This window comes from Ahaetulla prasina, chromosome 11, assembly GCF_028640845.1.
Source record: "Ahaetulla prasina isolate Xishuangbanna chromosome 11, ASM2864084v1, whole genome shotgun sequence".
Lineage (NCBI taxonomy): Eukaryota > Metazoa > Chordata > Lepidosauria > Squamata > Colubridae > Ahaetulla > Ahaetulla prasina.
In genome coordinates this window covers 13,327,685-13,344,844 of record NC_080549.1, presented here as the reverse complement: position 1 = coordinate 13,344,844, position 17,160 = coordinate 13,327,685, and the positions used below count along the sequence as shown (strand labels likewise).

The 17,160-nt window shown below is 49.2% G+C and overlaps 1 protein-coding gene across 7 annotated transcripts in view; it reads left to right on the top strand.

Annotated features, from left to right (window-relative positions):
* BCORL1 (BCL6 corepressor like 1) overlaps positions 1-17,160 on the top strand; it is a 74,004-nt gene that overhangs the window by 45,113 nt on the left and 11,731 nt on the right. For 5 of the 7 annotated variants that reach the window (XM_058154676.1, XM_058154680.1, XM_058154679.1 and 2 more), the window contains 6 exons: positions 2,201-2,285; positions 3,126-5,483; positions 7,864-8,002; positions 10,047-10,166; positions 11,950-12,354; positions 15,226-15,446. In XM_058154676.1, the coding sequence (XP_058010659.1) occupies positions 2,201-2,285; positions 3,126-5,483; positions 7,864-8,002; positions 10,047-10,166; positions 11,950-12,354; positions 15,226-15,446 (3,328 nt within the window). The remainder of the gene's footprint in view (positions 1-2,200; positions 2,286-3,125; positions 5,484-7,863; positions 8,003-10,046; positions 10,167-11,949; positions 12,355-15,225; positions 15,447-17,160) is intronic. The other 2 variants (XM_058154682.1, XM_058154681.1) reach the window with 1 other exon arrangement.

Genomic DNA, 17,160 nt, shown 5'->3' with positions numbered 1-17,160 from the left:
GGCAAAGGAAGTTCTGTGTCTGTTTAAAGCATCCCCTGGCATCTCTCCAGGGCGCGTCAAAAGCTTTTGAGGAATATATTTCTTCATTTTACGACCCATTTTTGCAAGCGACGACATAAGCTCAGGCTGACGGAAATGACTTTAAAGTGGTCTTTCCCCGACACTGTTGCGGTTCCCAATCTGGCAATTTTCAGGAAACTGGGAAAGCTGTTGGACGCTCTTGTCTTAAGAGCGGCTCTCTATTCAGAATTGTTTCGTATAAAAGAGATTACAGGGTCCTCGGTGCCCTCTGAGGTTGGTGGTTTTCTTGCAGAGGTTTCATTACCTGATCAGATTTCAGTATCAACCCAGTACGTTGATGGGGTTACCTAGTTCAGGGGTGAAATGCTCCCGGTTCGGACCGGATCGCCCGATCCAGTAGCAATGGCGGCGGGTGATTCGGAAAGCCGGTAGCAAAAATCTCTGCCTCTGCCCTCCCCCCCATGCCCAGCTGAGCCACGCAATCATCAGAAGTTTTTTTTTTTACTTTTAAAAGCATTTTTTAACAACCTCTTCGGCAGAGAGAGAGAGAGAGACGATAGACAGACAGATATATTAGATAGATATAGATAGATGATAGGTAGGTAGGTAGGTAGGTAGGTAAATAGATAGATAGATAGATAGATAGATAGATAGATGAGAGAGACAAAGAAAGAAAGAGAAAGAAAGAAAGAAAGAAAGAAAGAAAGAAAAAGAAAGAAAGAAAGAAAGAAAGAAAGAAAGAAAGAAAGAAAGAAAGAGGGGGGAAAAGGAGAGGAAGGAAGGACTACAAACCTGGCACTAGACGCTGCTTCAGAGGATAATCCAGGGCTGGAAGGGACCTGGAGGTCATCTAGTCCAACCCTGCTCCAACAGGACATTGTTAGTGAGTTTCTGTCTTTTGATCCCCCAGTCACATGGTTACATAGCCATGCCCACCCAGTCACATGATCCCCCACAAGCCACGCCCACCAAACCACACCCACAGAGCCGGTAGGAAAGAAATTTAGATTTCACCACTGACCTCGTTGGGTAATGAAACGTCGGAAAGGCGGCCACCCAGCTCAGAGAGCACCAAGGACCCCATAGTCCTCTTCCTCCTTCCTCCTCCTCGTTCTTCTCCTCCTCCTCCTCCCTCTTCCGTTCTTCATTCCACAAGCCATGTTCCCTTCTAGCACTGATGAGGTTACATAGTTGGGTAATGAGATGTCTGCAAGCTCAAAAAGTATTGAAGATCCTTCTCTGTGGGGGCTCCCACCCTCTGGAACGAACTTCCCCTGGGTTTACGCCAAATACCTGACCTTCGGACCTTCCGCCGCGAATTGAAAACACATCTATTTATTCGCGCGGGGCTGGCTTAAATTTTATTGGTTTTAAATTTTCTATTATTAATTTTAAGGGGTTTTTTAGTTTTATATATTTTAAAGTTTTTAGGCCAACTATATAATAAGTTTTTTAATCTGTATTTTAATTGTATATTGTACCGTTTGTTTTACCTTGGCTGTACACCGCCCTGAGTCCTTTGGGAGAAGGGCGGTATAAAAATTGAATAAATAATAATAATAATAATAATAATAATAAAAAGGACCCCCGTAATCTCTTTTATATTAAACAATTCTGAATAGAAAGCTGCTCTTAAGAAAACCTCCAACAGGTTTCCCAGTCTCCTGAAAGGTGCCAGTTTGGGGAAGGTCCTCCTCCCCTTTCTCCCTCCTCCCCTTTTCCCTCCCCCTTCTTCACTTCACAACCTCTGGTCCCTTCTAGCACTGATGATGTTCCCTAGTTGGGTCGCGAAATGTCTGCAAGAAAACCCACCGAGCTCAAAGAGCACCAGGGATCCCACAGTCCTCTTCCTCCTCCTCCCCCCCGCAAGCCCCACTCTCGTCTAGCACTGATGGTGTTCCCTAGCTGGCTGGTGAAACATCTGCGAGAAAAGCACCAATCTCAGGGAGCTCCAAGGTCCCTACATTTCAATCCTGAGCTACAAATATTCCCTTCTATCAGCAAGAGGCTGTTTTTCCTCGACTCGTTCCCCTTTCAAGAGAAGGCGGTGGCCCTGGAGGTGACTTTGGCCACAGATGTGCTACGCCGGTCAGATCAGTGGCTTCAGCCCCGCCACCTCTGGATAATTTTTCCAAGTTTCTCTCCCTCTCTCTCTCTCTTTTTTAAAATTTTCCTGTAGGAGAGTTCCACTTTCTGATGAAGAATCTAACACCAGCAGTTCCCAGCACCTGGCTTCGCCGGAGTTCTGCAACAGTTTTTCCAAGGTGAGATGGTGGGTCGGAGGGTGGGGGTGGGGTGGAGAGGGAAGGAGGATGGGGGGGGGAATGCCCCAGGGGTGAAATGTAAAATTTGTTACTACCGGTTCTGTGGGCCGACTTTTTTTTTTTTTTTTTACTTTTAAAAGCATTTTTTCTAGAAACTCTTTGGCTGTAAAAATGCTTTTAAAAGGCTCCTCTGATGATCCCCGCTGAGTTGCCTGATCGTCAGAGGCTTTTCTTTTCTTTTTAAAAAAGCATTTTAAATCCCAGTACTCAACTGGGATTGCCAGAGCCTTTTAAAAGCATTTTTTCTACATCCTCTTCGGCTGAAGAGGTTGTAGAAAAAATGCTTTTAAAAGCCTCTGATGATCCCACCTGAGCCCCACGATCATCAGAGCCTTTTTTTTTTTATTTTTAAAAGCATTTTTTCGGCTGAAGAAAAAAATGCTTTTAAAAGTTAAAAAAAAACAAAACTCTGATGATCGCACGGCTCAGCTGGGCATGGTGGGGGGGAGGGTGGCAGGGATTTTTGCTACCGGTTCTCTGAACCACCTGCCGCCATCGCTATCGGATCTGATGATCCTGGAATGCCCTCTGGCAGAGGTGAAATTCCCTTCCCTTCCCGGTTTGCAAATGTGCGTGTGCACAGGCTGAAAATCGTCCCCCCCCTAAAAAATGGATGTCATGACGTCCATTCAGGCGGGTGGGGCTTCGCGCAGTTGGCCCTACCGTGTTACGCGATCCGGTAGGAACCACCGCTGAATTTCACTTCTGCCCTCGTCCCCGTGAAGAGGGGGAGGGTTCGAACTGCCCTGGTCCTGATTTTCTCTTTCTCTCCTTTCTCAGGTGGAGATCACAGCGGTTTCGGGAAGTGGTGGGGGCGCCGAAGGGTTTGAACCGGAGGGCACCGTGGAGAAAGAAGCCGACCCCCAACTCCGGGAGCAGGCCCACGAGCCAGACTGTGCCCAGAAGGCCTTGAAGGACAGCGATGCCAAGGCTGGCAAGCTTCAAGAGCCTGAAACGCCCCAGCTGGACAGTAGCAGCAGCAGCAGCCGCAGCCTGGACTGCCCGTTACCCTCTGCTGCAGAGAAGACGGCGGAGGTGATCCCGTTCTGCCCCAAGGCTCTGGAGAGTGGCGAGCAGATGGGAAAAGAGAAGGCTCTCCCAGCGCCCGCTGCCTCCGTCAACCCCATCGCAGCGACCAGCAACAGCAGCTGCAATACGGTGGCCCCGGGTCCCGCCACCTACACCCTGAAGAGCGTCTGTTTTTCGACATCTCAGGCCCCCCCTATGCAAAAAATGTCCCTCTCGCTGCCCCCCGGAGCCACCGTCCTCACCCCCAGCCAGCCGCTGGTTTACCTCCCTCCTCTTTCCAACACGCTGGGTGTCTCGCCCGCCCTTGCCCTCCCGGTTTTATCGTCCTTCCCACAAGACCCTTGCCTGCCCGGTCTTCACCCATACCCGTATGCTTTCTCTGTGGGCAGACCCTTGGCTCCCGACCCCAAAGCAGCCTGCGTCGAGGCCGCTCAGTTAAGCTGCCCGCCAGCTTCCGGAGACAAGGGTAGCGCCCCCGTGACGCCAGGCTGCGGCCCTCCTGCCAACGGCCCAGAACTGGTCTCCAGCACCCCTGCCTTGGCAGCCTCGTGCGCCAGCGCTGTCCCCCTCTCAGGTCCTGCCGCCGTGCTGCCCCGAGTCCCCGAGCGGCTGGCTGCGGGGGTCCTGGCGTCCATCTCCCCGCTGAAGTCCCCCCCGCAGCTGGAACGCGAGATGGTCTCCTCTCCGGAATGCAGCGAGATGCCTCTGGATCTGTCCTCCAAGTCCAACCGCCAGAAGCTGCCTCCACCGAGCCAGCGCAAGACGCCCCCGATGCCCGTGCTGACTCCGGTGCACCCCAGTGGCAAAGCTCTGCTGACGCCGGTTTTCTCCAAGGCCCAGCGAGTGGCCCAGGCCACCGCCTCGCCCTTTGTCATCTTCCCGGAGCTCCTGCGCAACGGAGAGCAAAGCACGTGGGTGAAAAACCCCACGGCTTTCATTGGCACCATCCCGGGCACTTACATGGGGGTGGCCAACCCCGTGCCAGCCTCGGTCTTGTTGAGCAAGGATGCCGGGGCCGACCTAAGCAGCAGGGACTCCCGGCATCTTCCAAAGCAGGAGCCCATCTGTATTATCGATCAGGGAGAACCCCGGAGTGCCGTGTTGCCTTCTGGGAAAAAAAATGGGTCGGAGGGACAAGCGGACCTCACCAGGCGCACCCCGGCTCCTCCGTTACGCCCTTCCAAGGAGCTGTCCCTCTGGAATCCCAGCCAAGCAAACCTTTACTCTCGGTGTTCGCTCAACGGGAAGCCCGCCAGCCCGCAACTCCTGCCCATCGGGTGGTCCCATTACCATCCAGGCACCTTGCTTTCCATCGGCATCTCGGCGACGGCACAGCTGCCCCCCAATCCGGTCGGGCCCCCTAAGACCCCTGGTCCCAGCGAACCGGCTGTGTTCCCTGCTGGGCAGCTGGCAGAAGCTACCCCGGTGGTCCAGAAGGCCCCTGAAGCTCCCTCCCAGGGCAAAGGATGTAAGGCGGCCCTGCCCAGCGCCGAGAGCCCTTTGTGCGTCTCGCCAGCTCTCCAGACCGGCCCGCCTGAGGCAAAGGGCTCGAGGGGTCTCGACCGACGAGAGACGGACTCGGCCGCCGAGAACGCCCTTCTGCCCCCACCCGAAACTCCCCCGGAGGGTTGTGCCCACAAGCACTCCAGGGACCCCAAAGCTAAGAGTCCCTTCTTGACTGCCCATCCGCCCCATGGCCTGCCCTTAGCCAGCCAGGCGACCATCCGGGTCACGGCGGAGTCGGCCTCTCCTGCCGAGAAACAGTGCCGGGAGCGGCAAGGGGACGCTTCCCGTAACCCCCCGAACGTCGAGGTCCCTCCCTGCCCTGTGCACCAGGTGGACCTCAGCCGGATCAAGAAGGAGCGGGTAGAGCCCGAGCCCCCCTTTGCCTCGGCCACCTGCCTGCATGTGGGGGCCACCTTGAGGGACCCTCCGAAAGCCAAGCTGAAGGGGATGGCCCACATCAAAGTCGAGGGGGGCTTCCCCTGCAAATCCAAGCGGCACCACGAGGGGCCAGACCGGCCAGCCCACAAGAAGCTGAAGTTGCGTGGGGGAGAAGATTTGGGGGCTCCCTGCAAGACGAGCAGCCAGAATCAGCACAGCCGGAAGGTGAGTAGCATGGCTGGGTGGAAGAGGAGGTCAGGGGTGCTCTCTGTGAAGTGTGGGGGGGGGAGTCAGAAGCAGGGGCGTTAGGGGCTTGTGGGATGGGCTAGCCCAGGAGTCGGCCACCTGGGGCTCTGGAGCCGCATGTGGCTCTTTCACCCCTGTGCTGCAGCTCCCTGTCACTCAAAATATGCGTCACAACCGCCAATGTGTGACACCTGCCAGCACGCGATTTATTGAGCTTCTCAACTCCCGGTAGGCCAACCATGGATTAATCCAAGAAAAGAAAAGTTTCAGAAGAAAACAGAACGTTTAATTCAACTACATATGCTAGTTCTGTGGCTACTCAGGAAAAATAGTCAGGCACAGGAAGGGTTTTGTGGCTCCCGGTGTTTTCTTTTCTGTTTCTTGGCAGGAGAGGCCGACTCCGCTGTGACCCGGATGCTCGCCTGGCTGGCTAAGGGAAATGGGTCCAAATGGCTCTTTGAGTGTTTAAGGTTGCAGACCCCTGGGGTAGCCCCTGAGCGGTGGGGAGTGAGCTGAAGGTTGGGGATCCTTGCTGGGCGAGGTGGGCCATGGCAATGCCAGAAAGGAAGCAAAGGATTTTGAAAGCTTGGCAGCAATGTTTTAAAGGAAAAATGGACAGAGTGTGCCTTGCTTGCTAGCCTTGAAGGAGGTTGACGTTTATAGTTCACCATGCACGCTCAGCTGGAGTAGAGTAGAATGAGAATATATAGAATAGAATACATAGAATAGAATTCAATACAGAATATAGAATTGGGATGGGATGGGATGGGATGGGATGGGATAGGAGTAGAATAGAATAGAATAGAATAGAATAGAATAGAATAGAATAGAATAGAATAGAATAGAATAGAATATAGAATAGAATAAGGATAGAATAGAATTGAATATAGAATATAAAATAGAATATAGAATTGGGATGGGATGGGATGGGATGGGATGGGATGGGATGGGATGGGATGGAATGGAATGGAATGGAATGGAATGGAATGGAATAGAATAGAATAGAATAGAATTAGAATAGAATGTAGAATAGGGATGGGATGGGATAGAATAGAATAGAATAGAATAGAATAGAATAGAATAGAATAGAATAGAATAGAATAGAATAAGGATAGAATAGAATTGAATATAGAATATAGAATATAGAATATAAAATAGAATGTAGAATGTAGAATAGGGATGGGATGGGATGGAATAGGAGTAGAATAGAATAAGAACAGAATAGAATAGAATTGAATTGAATTGAATTACAGAATAAAATAGGAATAGAAAATTGAACTGAACAGAACAGAGCCGGAAGGGACCTTGGAGGTCTTCTAGTCCAGCCCCCTGCTCAAGCAGGAGAACCTATACAATCTCAGACAAGTGGCTGTCCAATCTCTTCTTAAAAACCTCCAGCGATGGAGCACCCACGATTGTTTATGTTTTGTCCTTTAGCCCAACTGTAAAAAGAAGAAAATCAGGCTGTTATTTAATTAACGGTGTAAAGGTAGTCCTCGACTTACGACCACCGTTGAGCCCCAGGATGTCTGTCGCTAAGCGAGAAATGTGTCGAGCGAGTTTCGCCCACATTTTGAGACTTTCCTTGCCACGGTCGTTAAGGGAGTCACTGAAGTTCTTAAAATGGTAACCTGGCTGTTCAGTGTGCCTGGCTTCCCAGAGACTTCAACGACCGTCAACAACAGCCCTGAAGAAAACTTAACGGCCGTTGCTGCATCCGCATGGCCATGTGAGCAACATTAATTGGCAGTGGGTTCATGCTTATGACGGTCGTAGTGTCCCAGCGTCTTGGGGTTACTACCCTTTTGCGACCTTCTGGCGAAGAAAGCCGAGATTTTATTTTACGACCACGGGACTAACTTCGCAACGCCCTGTCACTCACTTGAACAACCGTGGCCAGGAAGATCGTAAAAGCCACCGTGGTGGCTCAAGGCTATAAGAAGCCTGTTATTAACAGCAGCTGCCTGCAATTACTGCAGGTTCAAGCCCGGCCCAAGGTTGACTCAGCCTTCCATCCTTTATAAGGTAGGTAAAATGAGGACCCAGATTGTTGGGGGGGCAATAAGTTGACTTTGTAAATATACAAATAGAATGAGACTATTGCCTTACACACTGTAAGCCGCCCTGAGTCTTCGGAGAAGGGCGGGATATAAATGTAAACAAACAAACAAACAAAAATCTCGCTTAGCAACGGAAATTTTGGGCTCCATTTCGGCCATACGTCAAGGGCCCCCCATGGCTTAAAAAAACATCCTGGGTGGGGTTGGGAGCAAAAGAATCCGATCCGATTTAAAAATACGGCGGGAGAAGCTTGGCCACGCATAACCGCAGGCTGGTCTCGTTTGTGTCGCACCCACAGTGGCGGAAGCATCACAGCAACCTCCATGAGATCACGGACGATGGCCGGCTGGGCTGCGTGAAAGAGCGAGGGAACCTCCGTGCCAAGCGCAAGCGCCGGAAGTTGTCCCCTGGCCACCGGGGCCAGAGCTGCGAGGAAGGTAAGGGGGTCTCAGGCTGGGTAGTGGCCGTTCCCTCGCTCATCCAGGGCTGTCCCACCATCCCAGGAGCCACCTTGGAAGAACTGGTCCAGGGGTCTCCAACCTTGGTCCCTTTAAGACTTGTGGACTTCAACTCCCAGAGTTCCTCAGCCAGCTTTGCTGGCTGAGGGACTCTGGGAGTTGAAGTCCACAAGTCTTAAAGGGACCAAGGTTGGAGACCCCTGATCTGGTCAGCTTCTTCAGTAGGTTGCCAGAAGGATCTCTTTGGGTTTCCCTAAGCTCTTCCTTGTGATTTGGTCTCTCCAAATACATTTTTATTAGGTTATAAAGTATTATAAGAGGGACTCAGTGGGTAAGACGCTGAGCTTGTCGATCGAAAGGTCGGCGTTCAGTGGTTCGAATCCCTGGTGCCGCGTAATGGGGTGAGCTCCCGTTACTTGTCCCAGCTTCTGCCAACTTAGCAGTTCGAAAGCACATAAAAAATGCAAGTAGAAAAAATAAGGACCACCTTTGGTGGGAAGGTAACAGCGTTCCGTGCGCCTTTGGTGTTGAGTCATGCTGGCCACATGACCACAGAGACGTCTTCAGACAGCGCTGGCTCTTCAGCTTTGAAACGAAGATGAGCACCGCCCCCTGGAGTTGGGAACAACTAACACGTATGTGTGAGGGAAACCTTTACCTTTAAAGTATCCTGTTTCCCCCAAAATAAGACATCCCCTGGTAATAAGCCCAATTAGGCTTTTGAGCGCATGGCAATAAGGCCAAGCGCTTATTTCAGGGTTCAAAAAAATTTAAGACAGGGTCCTATTTTTGGAGAAACACGGTATTATAAAATACAAAATACAAAAGCAAATAAGAGGACAGTGAAGAGGAATGGGAAAGAAAAGTGAGGAAGAGTAGGGAAAGAAAAAGAAAAAAGGAAACATTGACTTCCGACTGTTATAGTAGAATAAGGCATTAACAGCAAATCACATAATAGTATGAACCAGTCATTTCTACAAAAGTCTAATCTGTGAAACCCAGAATCAAAGTTTCATTCTTTCCCACCTCAAGCACAAAGTTCAGAAGCGGTTTCCATGTGGAAACAAAAGTATTTATGTTCTTTTCTTTAAGCAGAGCAGTCAATTTTGCCATTTCAGCCAACTTCCATCGGCTTCTGCAACCATTCTTCCATAGTAGGCATCGAAGTGTCCTTCCATTTTTGCGCATACAACAGTCCAGCTGCTGTCAACGTGTATAGTTACAAAGTTCCAAGCTTTTTCTCCCAATTCTTTTTCCATTAGACCCAAGAGGAAAAGTTCTGGCTTGGTATTTATCTTCATTTTCAGGATTTTTCTGTATTAAAATATGAATTCCTTGTGATTTTGGATGAGGCAGAGCAGGGGTGAAATTCAAAAATTTTCCCTACCGGTTCTATGGGCATGGCAGGGGAAAGATACTGCAAAATCTCCATTCCCACCCTACTCCAGGGGAAGGATACTGCAAAATCCCCATTCCCACCCCACTCCTGGAGGAAGGATATTGCAAAATCCCCATTCCCACCCTACTGGGGGAAGGATATTGCAAAATCTCCATTCCCACCCCACTCCTGGAGGGAGGATACTGCAAAATCCCCATTCCCACCCCACTCCTGGAGGAAGGATACTGCAAAATCCCCATTCCCACCCTACTCCTGGGGGAAGGATATTGCAAAATCCCCATTCCCACCCCACTCCTGGAGGAAGGATACTGCAAAATCCCCATTCCCACCCCACTCCTGGGGGAAGGATACTGCAAAATCCCCATTCCCACCCCACTCCTGGGGGAAGGATATTGCAAAATCTCCATTTCCACGCCACTCTGGGGACAGCCGGAGGTGGCATTTGCCGGTTCTCCGAACTGCTCAAAATTTCCGCTACCGGTTCTCCGGAACCTGTCAGAACCTCCTGAATTTCAACCCCCTGGAGCAAATAAGAATCGAGCTTTAGAGATCCCCCCCAAAATGAAGCCCCGCTCTTGACGGCTGTTTCTCATTTTTATTTATATTTATTTTTCATTCTTCCAGCTTACGTGGAGAAGAAAGCCAAGAACAATTTTAGAGACTTCATCCCCATCGTGCTCAGTAGCCGGACACGCAGCCAGTCAGGTTGGTGGCTGAGCCAGGAGATGATGACTGGGTCAAGGGGTAAGGGAGCAGCGTGATGATTGTGGAGGATGGGGAGAAGGGCAGGGTTAGGATCCAGTCACTCTGACTTGGTGGGGGAGTTGCTTGCAGACAACCTTTGTAGTGGGGCCTTGTTGGTCCCCAATGCGCCAACCATGATCTGAACGATGATTCTCAATCATTCAGATCAGGGGTCTCCAACCTTGGTCCCTTTAAGACTTGTGGGCTTCAACTCCCAGAGTCCCTCAGCCAGCAAATGAATGATTCTCAACCATTCAGATCAGGGGTCTCCAACCTTGGTCACTTTAAGACTTGTGGACTTCAACACCCAGAGTCCCTGGGCCAGCTTTGCTGGCTGAGGGACTCTGGGAGTTGAAGTCCACTAGTCTTAAAGGGACCAAGGCTGGAGATCCCTGATTCAGATCATGATTGTCCCAAAGGTGCTTTTTCCAAAAGCAAGTGGACTTCCTTGACGATGATTATTTTTTCCTCTTTGAAAACGTCTCGCTTCTCATCCAAGAAGCCTCTTTCGTTCAGAACCGAAGAAGCTTCTTGGATGAGAAGTGAAACTTTTTCAAAGGAAACAAAAAAAAACAAGGAAGTCCAGGTGCGCTTTTTTTTTTTTTTGGAAAAAAAGCAATTTTGGGAACAACCGTGATCTGGATGTTTTGAGAATTTCCCTAGATGCAGGGCCTCGTTTGATCCCCTGGCAAAGCTACCAGAGAAAACAGCCAGGATTGGGACTTAACTTTGCACTAAACCATGGTTTGCTGAAGGCACTGCATTATTTGTGTCATAACTTTACAAACGGCCGTTGATTATGTTCCCACAACGCACTAAGCCAAAAGCTCATTACGGTTGAGCATGAGGTGTGAGCCAGAGAAATAACTTGGATTTGAGGATCCTTCGTTCTTAACTGGAAAATGCTGGCTTTGGAATTGTACATTCCTTCCAACAGGTTTGTTGGAATTCAAATGAACCATACTGGAGACCTGGTTCTGCCAGCAGGCCTGGGGAACCCAGAATGGGATGGAGCCCATTAAATGGCTTGTGTGATGTGTTGTCGCTGGGGGATGGGTGGGCTATTATAGTATTAACTTATTATTATTTGATTATTTTCTTCTATGCGTTTTATTTTTTTATAGATGATGTTTTTATATTCCTGTAAGCCACCTTGAGTCGCCATGTGTGAATAGGCAGCAATATAAATTTTTGAAATAAATACACTGTCTTTCCCCCCCCATCCCACCTAAGATTTTAGTCGATTTGTGCATTTGGAAAGGATGAGGATACCAATAGAAGAGAATATTTGTAGCTCAGGATTGAACTATGAAGTCTTCGGTACTCTCTGAGCTTGGTGGTTTCCTTGCAGACGTTTCACGACCCTGCTAGAGAACATCATCAGTGCTAGAAGGGAGTGGGGTGTATGAAGGAGGAGGAGGAGGGTCCTTGGTACTCTCTGAGCTTAGTTTGTTTCCTTGCAGACATTTCATGACCCAACTAGAGAATATCATCAGTGCTAGAAGGACATGCGGTTTCTTCACTGGCAGGGCAAGCCCCTGGTGTCTTAAACAGAAAGCAAACCCCTTTCCCTTCTAACACTGATGATGCTACCTAGTTGGGTAATGAAACGTCTCCAAGGAAACAAAGCAAGCTCAGAGAGCACCAACAGTGATGAGTTTAACCAAATAAAGCCACCCCGGAGTGGAGCAGCGACGAAGCTCAGATCTTCTTGGTAGTGCGCGCTTCCAGTTTGACGGGGGTCTTTCCTTTTTTTTTCTCCCCCCCCCCCACTTCCCTGCAGGGACCACAGGGAGCTCATCTAGCATGTTAGGAGATTGTGACGGAGCCGGGCAAGAGATGGTGCCGCTGTTGGAGGAGGCGAACGACGAAGCCGAAGAGCTCTCCCCGAAGCATCACCGGCTACGGAAATCCCACCGCCTCTCACCTCACTCCAACTGCAAGGAGCGCGCTCGGTCGGAAAGAGGCCTCTTTCACCCCAGTAAGAATCAGGGGCTGCTCTGGCCAGGCGAGGCCAGCAGGCAGCTCTGGAGCCGCAAAGAAGCCGAAGAGGAGAGCAGCCACGTCAAGAGGAAGAAACGGAGGCGGCAGAAAAGCTGGAAGTACCAAAGTGGAGAATATCTGATCGAAAGGGACAAAGGAGAACACTTGAGCTGTTGTCGCCATAAGCGGCGGAAATCCAAAGCAGGTGAAGGGGGAGCGGTGGGCCGTGGGGGGTGGGGGAAGGAGGGATCTCGAGGCGGCCGCTCTCGTCTGCTAATCTAGTCTGGATTACAGCTCCCATCATCCCCAGGCTTCCAGCCTCCCGGTCAGGCTGGAATAAGAGGATCAGGCCAGGGACGATGGGACGAGCAGCAGGCGCGAGGGAGATTTCCCTGGTCAGCTTGAGAAAAGAAACCGTCAAGTTTCCTGTATTGGTTCAGCTGTGCGGGAGATTGCGACACAACCTCTCGGGCCTGATCGCCCCAGAGGTACCCACCCCAGTTCCCTTTGCAGAACCTCCACGGGCGCCAAGCATTGGAGGTTGCCCCTCTCCTCCTTCCCTCCCTCCCTCCCTTTTTCTCCCCCCTCCTTCCCAATTGCATTTCATCCTGTCTCCTCGGCCTGCTTCCTGCCATTGAAAAGCAGCAGCCAGCCACGCTGCTTTCAAAAGTTGGGAAAAAAGTCCCCGTTTTCTCTCTCTCTCTCTCTCCCTCTTTTGTGGCATTGCTATTATTCTTATTCTTTTCAAACTGTGAGGATCTTGAGCGGGAGGGAGGTGGCTGGGGGCAACCCACTTCCGCAGAAACGAGGGCCCGGCTCCACTGCTGCTGCTGCTGCTGCTACTTGCTTGCTTGTGCTCGGTTCGAAAAGAGAAGGCCCGCAGCCTCCCAGTTGCAACAGCCGCCAGGGGGCAGGCTTCTCCCGCACAAGTCCCGCGACAGTCGCAGGCAGGAAAGGTTGCAGCGGAGATGGAGAGGCCCGGCAAGGCTGCGTGGAGAAGGACAGGGCGGGGGGGAGAAATCCATGCAGGGTGCATTACGCAGGGACATTATGCAGAAACTGGAAAAGGGGTGGGATGAAATACCCCTCTATAAAGCCTTAGTAAGATCACATCTAGAGTACTGCATCCAGTTTTGGTCGCCACACTATAAAAAAGATGTGAATACTCTAGAAAGAGTGCTGAGTAGAGCAGCCAGGGTGATTAGGGGACTGGAGGCTAAATCATATGATGAATAGTTGCAGGAACTGGGCCTGGCTAGTCTAGTGAAGAGAAGGACCAGGGGAGACAAAGATAGCACTCTTCCAATATTTGAGGGGCTGCCACAGAGAGGAGAGGGGTCAAGCTATTTTCCAAAGCACCCGAAGGCCAGACAAGGAACAACGGATGGAAACTGATCAAAGAGAGATTCAAACTGGAAATAAGAATACATTTTCTGACAGTGAGAATCAACCAATGGAACAGAAGTTTCCTTCAGAAGTTGTGGGAGCTTCATCACTGGAGGCTTTTAAGAAGAGACTGGACTGCCATCTGTCAGAAATGGTGGAGGGTCTCCTGCTTGGGGGGTGGGTTGGACTTGATGACCTATAAGGTCCCTTCCAACTCTGTTAATCTGTTAAATCCATCTTCTCCATCTTCTGCCCCAGAGACAAATTCCTTGTGTGTCTCATCACCCTTGGCCAAATGATCCTGAATTCTCAAGAGTCCTTGAGGAACCTATGCAATTTTTCCTCCTCTCTATTTTTGCAGGACTCAGGTAGCCTTTAATAAGAAGTTCCTTTTTCCTAGCATCCTTTCCTTCTGGTCCTTTACTTGATGGGACCTTCCCTGTTTTCCCAGAATCCTTTGCTTTTGAATCACATGGTCTTTCTTTTTTTTTTTCCTTGGCCGATGGTGAATGCGGACATAGGACTCCGCCCAAGTAAACAGGATGGATGGGAGGAGATGCTTAATACAAGCAGTTAATAATACAGGCCCATTTTCTATCATACAACTAGAAAAGTACAAAGCAAATCCACCAGGAAGAAGAGGTAGCTTTTTTTTCAGTCTAAAATGTTTTAGCAGGGCAGGCTGTCTTTCACTGCGGCCCAGTGCTTAGTGCCCTGAGCCCTTAAAATCATGCTGGCTGGGGAATTCTGGGAGCTGAAGGCCACAAGTCTTCAAAGTTGCCAAGATTGGACATCCCCGTTTTAAATAGTCTGGATTGGATTGAAAGCTGGGTAACTGCGAGGAACTGTAACACAAAAAGGGGTAGAACACCTAGGGGGGAAAAAACTCTTGCTTGGTAGGAAAAGGGCTGGCGAAACACGTTGAAGTACTTTGAATCAGCCAAACGTATACGTCTGAAATTTAGCCCATGACGTATATGCATGCCGTAATTTAACTGCGAATAGAATAGAATAGAATAGAATAGAATAGAATAGAATAGAATTAATTGGATTGGATTGAATTGAATTGAATTGAACTGAATTGGATTGGATTCTTTATTGGCCAAGTGTGATTGGACACACAAGGAATTTGTCTTCAGTGCATAAGCTCTCAGTGTGCATTAAAAAAATACATTCATCAAGAATCATAAGATACAACAGAGATAGATAGATGATAGATTAGATAGATAGATAAAATAGATAAATAAAGATAGATAGATAAATAAAGATAGATAGATAGATAGATAGATAGATAGATAGATAGATAGATAGATAGATAGATAGATAGATAGATAGATGGATGGATGTTAGGTAGGTAAGTAGGTAGGTAGGTAGGTAGAGACAGGGAGAAGTGAAAGAGAGAGAGTGTGTATACTGTATAGATCATAGCACACAGTCGGAGTTCTTCCAAAGATTAGGATTTATTTCAAGTCCCAAAGTGGGCATCTACTCAAGTCAGCCTCTGAGCCCAAGGAGCAAATTTTGAAAAAAGGCAGATTGGTCTTTGATTGTTGCTGCCCCCTTATTTTTCTTGGCCCTACTCTCTCTCTCTCTCTCTCTCTCCTTCTCTCTTTAGGAGACAAATTTTGGAGGGCGGAACCTTTCCTCCGCGGGCGCCTCTAACCTTTCTCTCTCCGTGGTTTGCCTGCAGATTTCCGGTACAGAAAGCACAAAAGCTCAGCTCTGGGCAAAGGTTCGGAGCTCTGCCTGAGGAGCAGGCTCTCCCCATCCCTCCAAGGTCACCTGGACTTCCAGAATGGGTTCCTCCTGGATCACTCGGATGTGGCTCCAATCCAAGAAGGGCTGGAGAAACCTTCCGGGAAACGCAAATGCAAAACCAAACACCTGTCGGGCCTCTGCGAAGAGGGGAAGGTAAGGAGAGGTGTCTAGGGAGATTCTCCCATCTGTCGTGTCCCACTCCTCCGCTGACGGCCGGGTCAGGGAAATCCGAATCAGGCGTGCCTCTGCAGCTCTGCCAAAGTCCTAGCAAAGTTCTCAAGGCAGGCAGGAGACCAGAAAGTGATTTCAGCAAGATAAAGTAGACTTTGCCTGACTCAGAGAATGCCAGAAAGCAGATCCTTTATATAGGCCATGAGGTGTGGCTCCATGACTCAGCCCTTATCCCGGCCTGCCCCTCCCTTCCTTCTGTTGACGCCGCTTATCAATTCTCCTGAAGCGAGGGTCACTCCAGTCTGCAGCTGTTGGTAATTGACCTTCCTCAGACTCACATGCTGTGGGGGAGGGGGGGGTCTAGTTGCTCCATTTGCCTGGGCATGGAGCCAGGGCTGGGGGCTGGAGGCGCTTCTTCTTCCTCAGCCTGTCTGGGCATGGAGCCAGGGCTGGGGCCGGGAGGCATGCTAGGGCATTCCTCAGCGTTCAGAAGCAGATAAGAAGGCCCCGGCTGCGGGGAAAGCGGACGAGGCACAACACCGTCATCCAGGTCAGGGTTGTCCCAACTTCAAAAGGCAGCTGGACTTCGTTTTTCCCTTGAAGATGTTTCGCTTCTTATGCAAGAAGCTTCTTCGGTTCTCGTCTTCAAGGAAAAAACAAAATCCAGTTTCCTTTTGGAAAAAAATTGCATTTTGGGGGGAAAGGAAAGGTGTTGGGAATGGGATGGTCAGAACGACCAAATTGGAGATTCGGGCACATTGATGTCATTTCATGGCTATTTTTTTATTCACTGACTATATTCCTCTATGGCTATTCTTCCAAACACTTCAGGTTACTTTACACTTATCAATACTGGAAAAAAAAACCGTGACAAAAGAAAACCCGGTTTGGTCTAGTGATGAAGGCACCAGGCTAAAAAGCGGGAGGCCATCCCATCTTAGCAGGGGTGCTAAAAATGGGGAAAGTGAGAAAATACCTTTGCAAAATGAAATTATTAGGAAAATAATGGAATGTGCTGAAATGAGTAAATTGACATTTGAAATAAAGAGAACAGGAAGAAAAGCAATATTATAAGATATGGGATATATTTTACCAATGGCTAGAAGGAAAGATATGTTAGTAAAGGTTAGAGAAAGAATATTATTAATTGAAACATTAAATTGAATGGTTTAGAACGATAGAATGAATGATGTTACCAGATAAAATATTTACTAGTGGATATGCATATGGAATGAGAGAAATAAAGGCTATGGCCATTGGTTAATTAAAAGTTTAGATACTAGATGGAGATGATATAACTTTAAATAAATTAAGGATATTTGTAAATTGAAGGTGCACAAGAGATATGTAACCACCCCCCAACACACCAATATTGGGATTGAAAATGCTTTTTATCTTTATGTGTTTTGTTTTAAAGGAAAAATAAAAACTTTTATGTAAAAAAGTAAAGAAAGAAAAACCGGTTTGGTCTAGTGATGAAGGCACCAAGGCTAAAAAGTGGGAGGCCATCCCATCTTAGCAGGGGTGGGTTCTGCTTACCTTTTCTACCGGTTCGCATTGTGTCCGCACATGTGCAGAAAAGTTTTGATGATGTTTTGGTCAGTACTGTAGAATCGGGGGGCAACCCACCACTGCATCTTAGGTAGGAAAACCAGCCGGGTGACTTTGAGCCAGTCCCTCCCTCTCTCTCTCTCTC